Genomic DNA, 13,510 nt, shown 5'->3' with positions numbered 1-13,510 from the left:
TCAACAAATTCATCATGTCCTTTATAGCGATTCCTGATATTTTGCTCCTAGTACGTACAAGAAAGAGTTGCTATTGTCCTCAAACCAACCAGACGTGGATTTTTTCTGTCTTTACAACTTCTTATCAGTTCTTTGCAATTTACAATTTTTACTTATGGTCTTCTGCTATGCAGTAATTCTTGTTCCTACTTGTCATATATTGCTTTCATATATTTAGTTACCTTTACTCCATGGCTAAGTAAGAGTGGGCTATTGGCCAGAGCTTGAAACACCACCTGACTTGTTAACAAATCAAACTCAGAGAAAGCAGCACTGCTTATTGCCAAGGATAGAATGCTGCCCTCAAATCTACCACAAAAAGAAATGTTAATTGGTGCTGCTGCAAAAACCGTGAAACTAAAATACTATAAAATTGTGTGGGTGTAGTCATGCATGCATGTATGCAAATTCCTCAGAAGAAGAAACATGATTTTGATTATTTCAGTGTTGCTCTACCACAGTTCATTGTGGAAGTTGCAAGTGAACAACAGATTTGCTTTTTTTTTTAACTATACATGTAAAGCCACAATTACTTGTGGAGTTTGGGAGGATAGTTTTTGTAGCTATCAGTATGCACAGGGTACAAACAGCAGACAATTATCTAGAAGAGAAACTAAAGTAATTTTTCTGCTTTTACTGCAGTGATGATAAATTGAAACACACAAATCTTACTGGATTGAAAATCTCTCCTAGTCAATAAATATGAATGAGGATCTCATGGAGGCATGTCTCCAGAAGATATAACGTTCTTCTGACCTAACACAACGGAGATGTGGGTCTTATTCAACTCTTGCTCCTTATTGTTTCTAATTTCTATTGTTTTTGAAGACAATAAGCAGGAGAAGAGAAAAGCAATTTATTTTATGTTCATAAACAAATGAAACTTTGGGGAAATCTGGGGTGAAAGAAGAAATGGAAGAAGAGTACCAATTTTCATAGTGATGCTATTTCAGAGTTTTCCAGTCGAAGAGTGCAGCTGGCTTTCTTATTAATTAGGATAATCTCTAGCATTTTGCTTTAAAAGCATACAGTTTTTCTTCCTACATTGACTGCTTAACCATGGCAATTCTGTTCCTTGCAGGCATTCTTAAGCAAGAAACAGCAAAAAAAGACAAAAATTTTTTATAATTTCTTTTTAATGAAGTATACAGTTACAGAGCTACAAAAACATACTTTTACAAAACAATTCCTTGACAGCATGCCCTAGAACTCCTTTCCAACTAGAATCATAACTCTTTCTTGCCAAGACAGCCAGTCTAATTTTATCTTCCTGTGTTTTCAGCAATCCCAGTTGGAAAATTGTAGAGGATGCTGGCAAAAAAAAGATCTATGTAAATTCTCACTGCATGCACTTCTTGCAATTAGGTTATGAGAAAAATCTAAAGACTATACTCTTAGGATTATATTGTGTGTTGTACATAATGGCAGAAAAAATGCTCCATACCTACTGAACCTATGTAAATGTATCATTATATTAGTAAAACACTGCTTTTTTAGTCTCCAGAAGAATTGTGAGAAGTGAATGTACTCCTATTAGCTATTACATGGCCTAATTTTAACATCAGCATCTATTTATATATAAAGGCTGTAATAGGGATGGAAATACATTTTTACATACAAAGGGAAAACAGTATCTTAGAGAACAAGTATTAACCATTGATCAGATAGCTACTTATGAACATCTTACACTACCCAAACTCTGTATATACCTGTAAGCCTCTTGCACAAGAGAGTTGGAATAGCTTCAACTAAAATGCTAGACTGCATCATCTGTTGGACATCATCCATAAGGTACATTTTAATAATACTTCCAAACTGAACTATCTGCTTGCTTTACTACCACATGGTTTTCCAGGGGTCAACGTCCACAAGGGTTAAGGCTCCTGCTTACACTCCCTGCTGGGACAGGTGTCTATGGAACACTCCACTGATACCAGTGTCATGTAAGCTGACACAGAATCACCACTGTAGAACTGGGTTAAGCTTTCTTTCCACAATTTTTGACCATTCTTTATAATCACATTTTAAAAGCAAACTCTATAGGAACCAAATCAAGGATCAAATAAATAGCTAAAAGGAAATTTTGAGCAAATGTGCAGAGAAGCAGCATGAATGTTAGATGTTTCCTGACTCTGACCTTTAAAACTGAAGCAACGGTCAGTGATTTAACTATAAGTATTTGTCTACAATACTGAACAGCAAAAAATCTCTAACATAAAATGCTGTACCTTCTGCAACATGATGATCTTCCTCATTTTTGGGGAAGAAGACTCTTATTACGCCCGTGTTGATATAAATCAGAGGCAGGTTGCGGGAAGTCAGAGCATGAGTCCTCATAGGTTGACCTGGTGACTTCCTTTTCTCCTTTTGACTCCGTGGCAACCTGGCTTGAAAAATGCTTGCAATTGCACTTAGCAAAGGAAAACAGAGGACCACATCAAAGGCCTGAGCAGAGAGAAGGATCTCATGGAGAAAATGAGGAGAACCATCTGTGTGACCTTCTGACAGCTTATGGAATGTTCTTCGTTCATTCCTTGATATCAGTTTGTGCCGGACATTTTTTGTCACAGCTTTGGTGTAAGTGAGAGAAAGAAATCCATGTTGCTGGTGTGAACCATCTAAAAGTTTAGCAGTTGTCTGTTTCAAGGAAAATAAATAAATAAATAAATAAACTACTGCAAAAATCTACATGCAACATTCATCAATTACCATATTTCTGGTTATTTAGGATTCTATATTTTTAGTAGCTTTCTACAGTCATTTAACAATAAAAAAAAAAACCAAAACACCTTTCATTTTTTTGAATGCAGTTTGTCCACACTTCTCTGCATCAGGTAATCTAAAACGACAAATTTCTGAACATATAGCTCTTTTCTAATTACTTATGTTTCACAAAACTTACAACTAATCAGCCAAAAAAACCCCATTCATTCAAGACACTAAATTTGCCAAATCTTTCTGATATTTTTTTAACTCAGCTACATATTTTGATTCCTCATTCATTTAAAACCTTTGTAGATCTCACTCCCTTTGCATTGTTCCTTCTGTACATGTAGACACCATAGATGTTAAAATATCACTCGGGTGCTAAAACAGCTTCACCCCATCTCAGTATGGGTGTATATAAACCACCCATAGTCACCTAAATAAATACTGAATTGATTTTGCCTCATCACCTCAGAGTATTTAATGAAAATAGCTCTGCCACATACTAAAGCACATAATTTCATTCTACATTGCCTTGTACTTTAAAAATAGCATATTCTTTACTTAAGACAGAATTGTCTTGCTAAATATGACAATTAAATCCTTAGCTCCCACAAGATGTACAGGAGAGTTTCCATATTACCTTTGAAAGTTTTTTAGTCATTGTTATAAATGGAAAAATGTAAAAACCATTATTTTAACAATGTAATAAACATGTTGACTGAATTATTTAAGATTATTTAAATATTAGCTTTAATCATGTAAGCACAAATGAAAGCAACTATATTTTGCAAGAAGCTGCTTCTTTCAGCATGTTAAATTTGACAGAAATCAATTTAATAAAATTTAAACATTTTTAGCAGAAGAACAACATCTCTTTCTTAAATAAACAGGATACATAGTTTAAATGGTGGAAAACTGGAAGCTTTTAAAATTAAATTAATTAAAACAAATTGGTAAATTTATTTACTATAAGAACTGAAAAAACCAGAATAAGAGAAAGTATTCACAATCAATTTTCATGACGAAAATAAATCAGACCATCCAGAACTTTCACTAACATAAAATAATTCCATAGACCCACAAATAGAGGCCAATGTCATAACACATGAAGTTCTTCAAGGATAAAGAGGCAAGAAGAAAATGACTTAAATATCTCAGACTGAGATATTCAGAATCAGCAAGTAATCTTCCAAGCATTTAAAAGAAAGACTCAAATATGGAATTATTAATTGTTGCATTATCATAATTAGAGAAGCAATTTTATAAGGCTGCATAAAGGTATACTGCAGTAATACCAAGTACTTAAATCCCTAAGTAGATATCAGAATTACACTAAAAATGCAGCATTTAGTACTGGCTTTTACATTTTTGGCCTTCAAACATACTGTGTGTACTCATTACTTATTTAAACAATCTCAATGACTTCAGTGCTCCGTTGTTATGTACAAGGTTGTGAACCATCAACCCTCATTCCCTTATCTACTAAAAAATGACAACTAGTACTAAAGGATGAGGTGGAAATAACACAAGTTACATAATCAATATCACCAAGAAATATATTCATTACAAAAAATAAATTAGACTACAAGAAATTAAGATTTTTTTCTTTTTTTGCTGGCATTTATTAGTGAAAGTTCTGTATCCAAAAATTTTAAAAATATTCTTACAGAAGGAAAGAAGCCAGAGAAGTTACTGAAAGGATCCTGCTTGCTGATAGGTCGAACCAACAAGGTACGTCTGTTCAGCTTGTCAGTACAGGAAAGGAACACACCTCCATATTGCCCCAGAGACCAAGAATCTTCCCCAAGGCTTGAGGTAATGAACGAGGCATGGAGTATAGGAAGAAAATAAAAAAGAAACAAAAAAGTTGCTGTAAGCAAAAAAAAAAATTGTTTACATTTAGCTTGAGTGTTTTGATGTAATTGCAAGATAAACCTATGCCATATCTTTTCCTAAAAAGCTGAAATTCAAGTAGATCAAACAAAAAAAAAGTGATTAAAAAAGGTAACTGTAAAATTTTATGTGAAAGGACAACCTAAAGCAAGAAATGAAGACACATGAGAATAGAAGTAAAATCCTGCGTGTAGAAAAGAGACTTACCCTGGATTTTCAGCAGGCACCTTTAACAGAACAAGAAGGAGAAAGATTACAAGAACAAAGACACTGCGAATGCAAATCTGTATTCATATGTTAAAAATCAGTATTATTTAGAAAAAGTTAGCTTTTAAGTGTTAAAATGTGCCTTGTACAGTTCTTGTAACCATTCTTTTTAACATGTAGGAGAATAAAGTGAAGTAATTTGCTTAAGAAGAGTTATTCATGTAAGCACCTTAGTTTACTACAGAAATCTCACCAAATTTTTTTCTCTGCATTGTAGAAAAATTCCTTCAAAATGTCCTGACTGCCAATCTCCCCCTGGCCTGGAAGACAGAAAGTTCACCTTATCTATTCTCTGCTTTCGCTTTTAGTCCACAGATTTGTACATAGGAAAGGTACTTCAAATTAGAAAATATAAATGGGAACAGCGACAATTTTGTCAAGTGAAGTAAGTTTTGAGTTTGTTGGGGTTTTTTAGGGGTTTTGTTTGTTTGTTTGTTTGTTTCCCCCAAAGTTTAAGAGGAGCTGGCTACTGGGATTTCACAGAGTCATAGATTATCTTGGGTTGGAAGGGACCCACAAGGATCATCGAGTCCATCTCCTGGCCCTGCTCAGCACCATCCCCAGGAGCACTGTCCAAATGATTCTTCAACCCTGTCAGGCTTGGTGCTGTGACCATTTCCCTGGGGAGCTGTTCCAGTGCCCAACCAGCCTCTGGGTGAAGAACCTCTTTTTGATATCCAACCTAAATCTCCCCTGGCACAGCTTCATTCTGTTCCCTCTGGTCCTGTCACTGGTCACCACAGAGAAGGGATCAGTGTCTGCCCCTCCTCCTCCTCTCATGAGGAAGTTGTAGACAGCAATGAGGTCTCCCCTCAGTGTCCTCTTCTCCAGGCTGAACAGAGCAAATGGCCTCAGATACTGCTCACATGGCTTCCCTTCAAGGCCCTTCACCCGCTTTGTTGCCCTCCTTTGGATGCTCTCTAGCAGTTTAATAACTTTCTTATATTGTGGTGCCCAAAACTGCACACAGCATTCAAGGTGAGGCTGCCCAGTGCAGAGCAGGGCAGGACAATCCCCTCCTTTGCCCGGCTGGTAATGTCGTGTCTGATGTATCCCAGGACATGCTCAGCACTCCTGCATGGTGACATGATTTTAAAATATTTTTTAAAAAAAGTAAAAACTTAAATTAGCAAATGTGATATTATATACAAACAATAACTGCATTTGTAACTTAGGCAAAAAGAAAGGAATCAAAATAATTTTTAAGACAGCTCATCAGGAATAAAATCATAAAGAAACGATGGTAACGTTGCTAAATTAATACTAAATCTCCTTCCTATTGTACATAGGGAAAAATAAGCATTCAAAAAGACCTTGCAGACATTGGTTCCCAAGTCAAAATTATTTATACTCCTAAATATTTTAGTTATTTTCAATGCCAACAGCTGTACTGAAGCTTTTAACTATGTTTTTCTTCTCAAAGAGTAACATAACTCTTTGAGTTATATAACATATTCTATTTTCTCTTAATCTCTTAATTCCTAATGGAATTCGTTGATCTGTAATAGCAAATACTACCCTAGCTGACTACACAGGCTCTCTCTCTGTCAAGACTGGTGTGCTCATGGCCAACACAAACTAGGAGATGGCACATGCCATCTGTCCCCAGAATCGTGTGCCTGAGTGTCAAGTGACACAGTCATGTCAGTGCAGCAAACTATGCAGACAACAGGACTTGCAGAGTGGGAATGCAGACTCTGAATACACACAGTATTGATGATGCACTGCTTGAGATTAATTCCTGAAGTTTTACTGGGGTGTCTGCACAGCACTGTGCCATGTGACACAGCAGAGATCATCAGCTCAGCTCTCCTCGATACATTAACTGCTGCTTTGCCACAACAACAGATGTTTCTGAAAACGGAGTTGTTTCTCTTCAGCATGTAAGAGTAACATAGCATAAAGCATTAAATAATGGCACTTGCTAACACATCATGAACCAATATTTCAGGAATTCCCTATTCTAAAGTTAAGCCAAAATTAATTTTTTTCATTTAATGGATCAAGAGAGGAGTAATTGTGAAAAAAACCACTCACCTAAATTTGCAATGATTTCTATGTATTTTTCTGGAATTAGATCTAATTCTGAGGAAACACAATTGTGATTTTTATTACTTAAAAGGTTAAAATAATTTAACTGAAATTGAATATATACCTTAAATTACGAATTAAGAAGGAAAAAACCCCAAAACACCACCTGCCTTTATCTTTCAGCCTGAAATTAAAGCACCACAACTCGCAGGAATTACCTGTTTCTGTAATGGTCAATATTGAAGCTTTCTATTTTACATTTGATTTTGGTATAGACATCCTGCATATCCACTGAGGCACTGAGATCCTCTAATTCACTGACAATACAGACTTCTGCAATAGTCAAAGAAAATAAAAATTATTACTTATTAATCTGAAACTTGAAGGATTTTAAGCAAGAAATATATCTGAGACACTACATTTTGTAAATAGAATGATGCTATTTCTACTCAGAGTTTTCTCATAAAGCACTTTTTGATTCAAGTGTCACACTAGAATTCAAACCTTTTTATACAAATATACTGAGAAACACATATATGGGGTTTCTAGTTTAGGTATTTGTAGCATAATTCCTAGGGAAAAAAAATTGCCAAGATATTTACTCTAATTATACTAGATTTTTCTTTCTCTTGTGTAATTAGTTTTTTTAAAATCAAAGGTTCAAGTACATTTCTTGAAAACTAGCCTTAAAAATTAGTCACTTTATTTTTTCACATTTCTATGGGCAATAATGTTAATAGCTAAGCAGCAGTATTTCCTAGAAAAAAGAATTGAAGTCCTGCAATTTATGGAATCTGAGTTTCTTTCAAACAATTACTGCTGGATGATAATTCAACTATATCTCAAAGAGAAAAAAAGATAAGCTGTGCACAACACATATTTTTCTTTTCAACACAGAAGTTGAAACTTCTCCTCTGAACCCTGTATTAAACTTCCTTTGACTTTAGTGATTATATTATGGTGATTATATTAAATTGAACTTATCAGGATTAAACTAGAATGGACTATATATGGACATACACAAAACATATGAATAAATCATATCAAAATGAAACATTATTGGTTCTAAGGAAATAAATGCAGCACTCTACAGAAATTAACTAACTTATTTCCAGTTTAACTTAATCATCTGTCCACATGGAGGGGAAAGTTTATGTCAAAGAACAACACTGGATTCTAATTTGCATGCAGTAACCTAACTACATTTTGTAGCTGTTATTTAAAATACAGCTCCAACCCATTATTTCTTTGTTATAGTGTTCAGTAATGTTGATACAAGCTCTGAATAGCTAATACTGTGCTGTAAAATAGGCTGTGCTATTTAAAACAGTACATTAGGAATTTAAATGAAATTTTAAAATAGTACATTAGGCAGAAAAATGCAGAATACCTGTGCCATTATTTCTAGGATCAGGAGCAAACAATTTTACAGTAATTTTTGGCAACATCCACTGCATCCACAGGCTGACACGTCCACTTGAGACTCCAATATTACTTGTTGTTTGTTCCAACGTAATGGAGTCTGAGAAGGGAGAATCATCACCACCCTGAAGAGAATCACCCTACAAAACAAAAGTAATAGCTGAGGCAAAAAAAAGTATTGCTTTTCACCACTTCTGGGTTTTTTTTTCTATCTCAACTGATATGGATGCACATACTATAGAAATACAGATTCCCAAATAGTATATTTGAATTAAACCATTTGTAACTAACACCAGGAAAAGATAAACAAAGTGTTTTTCCCTTTTCTTTGGTAGAGATAACAGACTATGGCAAAGACTGAATAGTAAAACTGCAAGGTTTTATGACAGGTCTCCTTAGCATAGCACACTTGCCTTATTAATTCTACACCATGGAAACACAATCATCAATTTAAAACAAAGGCTAAAGGGAATATTTGGACATGCAGTAGGAAAAGGGATACGGAGGCTTGCACATATCTGAAAGGCAAAGGAAGGAGGACTCACTGGAAGCACCAAATGAAGAGCCACCCAGTAAGGCCATAAGACCTACACTATGTACACACTGCGTTTGAGTCATGTTTTTCCCCCTTGCATGTGCTTCCCTGTAATTTCTTGGAAAAAAGATTTCAGAAAATAACAGCTTTCTGTAAGAATTGGAAACTTTTTATTTGCCACTTACTAAATACTTCTGTTTAAAAAATGATTGTCACTTGTAATATTCTTAGATGTATGAAATGTTGAAAAATGAGCTTGTAGAAGCTTCTGTGCCATCAATAATCTCTGTTCCTTCCCTACAGTTTTAAGGGCTCAACAAAGAAGACACAAAGATTAATGTTTTTAGGAGAAGATGACGACAAATGAAAGCTATACTGAAAATTCTGTTATGTGGGCTTATTAGAGCAATGCAGGCATGTTCTGATAATATTTACCAGCCAAAGGACCTCATCCTACTCCTTTGTTGGATCTTCCAAATAGAGAAAGAAAGATGCAAACATACAACTGCTCATCAGCCCCCAGTGTTTACAGCCTATTAAACTGAATGCAAGAGACACATAGTCACTAATGTCATCCAGAAGCTACTGAATATCCAGGAGCATCTCCTCTTGCAACTCCACCATGTGTTGCAAATTTTCTTCATTCAAGCATAAAGAAAGGAAGAAGGTTTAGTCACTTTGATCCACTAAGACCAAGCTGTTTCTAAGATTAACAGACCAATAAACACCCGAAGTCTTATCTTTCATTAAAGGTTTGTGGGATTAGGCATTGCAAAATATGATGAACAGCATGTTTGAGATTTATCTAATTAAAAGCCAAGATTATTTCTATGGACGTCACCCCAGAAGGCAGATCTACACAGTAAGCACTACAATTGGGCTGAAACCATTTTAACCTGTCAGGCAAGATTCAGAACACACTCGTTCCAACTTCAGATGCCCAGGAAAGCTTGCTTTCAGTAGCAAACTTAAAATCTGACAGTACTTGCCTCATTCTGCAGTCCAAGGCTGGAAAACGCAAGTATGGAAGTTCTGTTAGCAATCTATTTTCTGGAAGGAGTGGACCTAGCCCAAACCTAATGACATAGCTCATATGGAAGCATTTATGTTGACAAATCACATTTTTATTCAACTCAGGCCTACAATTTAATTACAGGTTTATTGTTGCATCCTGGGATGGCGTTTTAGGGGTTCTACGCTGCAGTTTTCTAAACTATAAGAGGACACTGAGAGAAACAGCAAAGGTACTTTATCTGCGTGCAGTAACCTTTACCCTTGAAAAGCTCAGTGATACCACAACTGAGAAGAAACCATCTACGTTGTCAATAGCTGACTCAAAGAACTTGAGTCAGATACTTCCAGATACTCATTCGTATGAGGAAGGGAAAGCTTGTCCAACTAACCAATGCATGTTTCAAGAAAATAACACCTAAACGTGAGACTATAATAGCTGGACCAGCTTAACAGACATCATATGAAGTGATGCAATGAAAATTAAGATCCAGTTCACCTTCAACCATCTGTAGTGACAGTGGCTTTTCGTTAATCAAAATGCATGAAAGAAAACAAGTATATTTCTATTTATTTTTTGTTTTTCTTATATAAGGCATTATTGCTTTAGATAGAGCATTATCTATCTTTAGATAGAGCATTACAGCTCTGAACAGATTACCTGAAGAGCCATAGGTGATCATCTTTTGAAAAACTGTTAGAATCCTGAGGTCCAAAAAGCATTTTCTCTCTACCACATTCTAAGTGAGCTAACTTCTTTACACAATCCCACCTGAAATCTCTCTCCAAGTCATGGACTTAGCATCACCCTCTTGCTTTTAGAGTTTGTTTACTCTTCCTTGTCTGTTTTACTCTTACACCGTCTGCAAATTTAATTATTAAATATAGCAGGGCCTGTCTCCTGCTGTGTATCCAGTAATATTTAATGCCACCACAGCAGGACATCTCATTGGAGAAACCTCAGATAGCTCAGTTCACTATGATGCATCTAGCTCACAAATTGGAGTGGCACATTCAACACATAGCACCCAACAAAATGAGATAAAAAAAAACTGTGGTAGAACCTGCTAAATAACATGTTCAGGGCAGAGGTTAACTTCTTTCTCACAAGCTGTGACTTGCACTCCCTATTTGCTTCTCCAGCAAAATCCTTCCTGCCTCTCGCCTTTTTCATCCAGATTCCCATCTCTTAACACTATTTGCTAACCATGTCCTTGCAAGATACTTCCTACTATGTCCACAAAGAGCTCTACTCTCTCCAGTGCCACTTAATTATCCTACAAGGCAGCACTAACTGACAGTGACACAAGAGTAAATATCTTTTCAACACTGTAAACAAAATTCAGTTTTCTTCAAGGATGCCAGCACCTGTCCTTGGAACAAAAAAGTATGGCAAAAGCAGCCTTGGAGAGTATGAGGCCTGCAAGCTCCCCAGCATCTGAAAGGATGTAGGCAGAGCAGTCATTTCTCCAGTGCTAACCAGTGTTAGCCCTTATTGCTTCTCCTGAAATGGCAGGCTCCAGTAATAAGACAGTGACATAACCCAGCCATTTTGCTGTCCTCAGCTATCCCTGTCAATCCTCTGCAAACACTAGCCTGCCTCCCTTCAACTACTCTGCTCACTTGTAAAGCAATGAAAGGTAGGAGTGAAAAATCCTTCCAAAACCTCAATGCTTTGAGATTTAATGAGTCTTTATTTGCAAAGTCCTCATTCTTAGAGGACATCAAAGAAACCTCAACCTATATCATGACTTGAGATTTCATGCCATGAGAATGGCATTAGTTCTGATCCTTTCAATTTCTGACAATAAATTTCTCTGTATTTGTTTCTTTTCTATAATATCCACACAGCTCCTTTGACCCTCTGCCTTTCAATAACTTCCCACACCTTCGTAATTTGCTTTTGAATGATTGCCCTAAAAGATGATGATTCAGTGTTGGACTTTCACTGTGTCTGAGATGACCTTTCTCATCAAAACTCACATGGCTTTAAAAAGATGGTGGAGTCAACAGTACTTTGGGCAGATCCCTCCAGCAGGGCAGATTTGAAGGAAGGAGCCACCCAAAGAGAATTTCCCTGTGCTGAGATCTTCAGATGGATTTCACAAAGCATCAAGAAATAAAAGCCAAAGGAAAGGGAAGAACAATACTTTCATGTTTATTTATAGTTCAAGATAGTATTGTTGACAAAGATGATGTTCTGTGGACCCATCTGTAGCTCTCTATTACTTGCATTCTATAAAAAGCTATTGTTTTCTTCTTTTTTTTTTTTTTAAATCTGAAGAATTTTTCAAGTTCTGTTTGTACCATAAACACACTTCATTTTGCCAAACTGTAACTTAAAAACTGTGATGGAATGAGTGGGAATTAGAGACAGTGTCTTTCTTGTCTTACACCCCCCCCCCCCCCCACTCTCCCATTGAACGTCTTCCAAAATGGATTTTGAATGAAAATCAACTTTGTTCTAAAATTTTGGCAGGTCTCTACATTTCTGATAGTTGAAAAATAAGTAAACAATAGCTGATTAAACTTAAAGGGGTACATTTAACAGAAAATACGTATTGCCACCATGGTAATTTTTGAATTTTATAATTGGGTTCTTTTATTTTTGCAATTTAATGTTTTCAGCTGTTTCATGCATTTTGTTAGGGTTTTTTTTTCCACAGAGAGCTATTTTTATTTAGTGGTTTGAGTACAAAGATAACTTTACTCTGAAGAAAAGTCACGCTATAATTTTCCCACACTTCTTTAGGATTATTTTTCTGAAGATATTAAATTGTGTACAATGCCTCTCAGAGAATCAGTCACTTGGTAATTTTGGCACAAGGCTACTTAAAACTGTATTTATGAGATTTCTGAAGAACTGCATTTACCCTAAGTTACAGATACTGACCCAGATGTATCATTAGAAGCTGGAACTGCAATTGCCAGGGTTTGGAATTCATTCTACTACACAGCCTGAAAATCCTAACAAGGGCCTCAACCCACTTGGGCTTTATCTCACCTACAATTCTGTTCTTGGGCTACTGCAGTCCCACCCAGTATTCCAGGTCACTTGCCCTTACTCCCCCCTCGGAGTGACAGCAGGTCAGTGTAGCTAAAACTGGGCTGGGCTCTGGGGCCCAGCAGTGATCTCTTGCTGGCAGCCATGGCACCAGAGCTGGTCCAGAGACAGCCCCAGCTGCTCAACACCCTGTCCCTGTCAGAGGGACACCGTGCTGCCTCTGCCTCCTTCAACAGTTTAACTTCAACATACTACCTACATTTTTTCTGCAGTGGAAACATGTGTAAACAGCTGAATTGGCCCATTCCCTTTGTCAGTGGCAGATGCTCCTCTGAAGACAGATAGAACATGTTGTATGACTGTCCTTTGGGAGGCAAAAATCGAAGAGACTGCATTTCTTAGCCTTCTGTTCATGGTACTGTAACCACAACCATTAGGCAGAGTCAAAGGGCCTGAAAAACTGATGGTCTGCAGGAGCTGACTTTTTTTTTCCCCCAAATACGCTCAAATTCACAGAAATTTTTTGCAGTGAAAACTAAGAAACTGAAGTGAGAAGAAAGACTCTTGTTTCTCATTGAGTTTCAATTTTCATTTGGGAT

General features: G+C 36.4%; 1 protein-coding gene across 4 annotated transcripts in view; it reads right to left on the bottom strand.

The window, feature by feature from the left end:
* VPS13B (vacuolar protein sorting 13 homolog B) overlaps positions 1–13,510 on the bottom strand; it is a 429,986-nt gene that overhangs the window by 177,789 nt on the left and 238,687 nt on the right. For 2 of the 4 annotated variants that reach the window (XM_053960664.1, XM_053960674.1), the window contains exons 26-30: positions 8,330–8,501; positions 7,158–7,272; positions 6,946–6,993; positions 4,416–4,557; positions 2,268–2,676 (exon numbers count right to left, since the gene is read on the bottom strand). In XM_053960664.1, coding sequence (XP_053816639.1) covers positions 2,268–2,676; positions 4,416–4,557; positions 6,946–6,993; positions 7,158–7,272; positions 8,330–8,501 — 886 coding nt within the window. The remainder of the gene's footprint in view (positions 1–2,267; positions 2,677–4,415; positions 4,558–6,945; positions 6,994–7,157; positions 7,273–8,329; positions 8,502–13,510) is intronic. The other 2 variants (XM_053960682.1, XM_053960693.1) reach the window with 1 other exon arrangement.

This window comes from Vidua chalybeata, chromosome 1 (assembly GCF_026979565.1).
Source record: "Vidua chalybeata isolate OUT-0048 chromosome 1, bVidCha1 merged haplotype, whole genome shotgun sequence".
NCBI classification, from domain to species: domain Eukaryota; kingdom Metazoa; phylum Chordata; class Aves; order Passeriformes; family Viduidae; genus Vidua; species Vidua chalybeata.
This window is presented reverse-complemented; position numbering and strand designations above follow the sequence as displayed.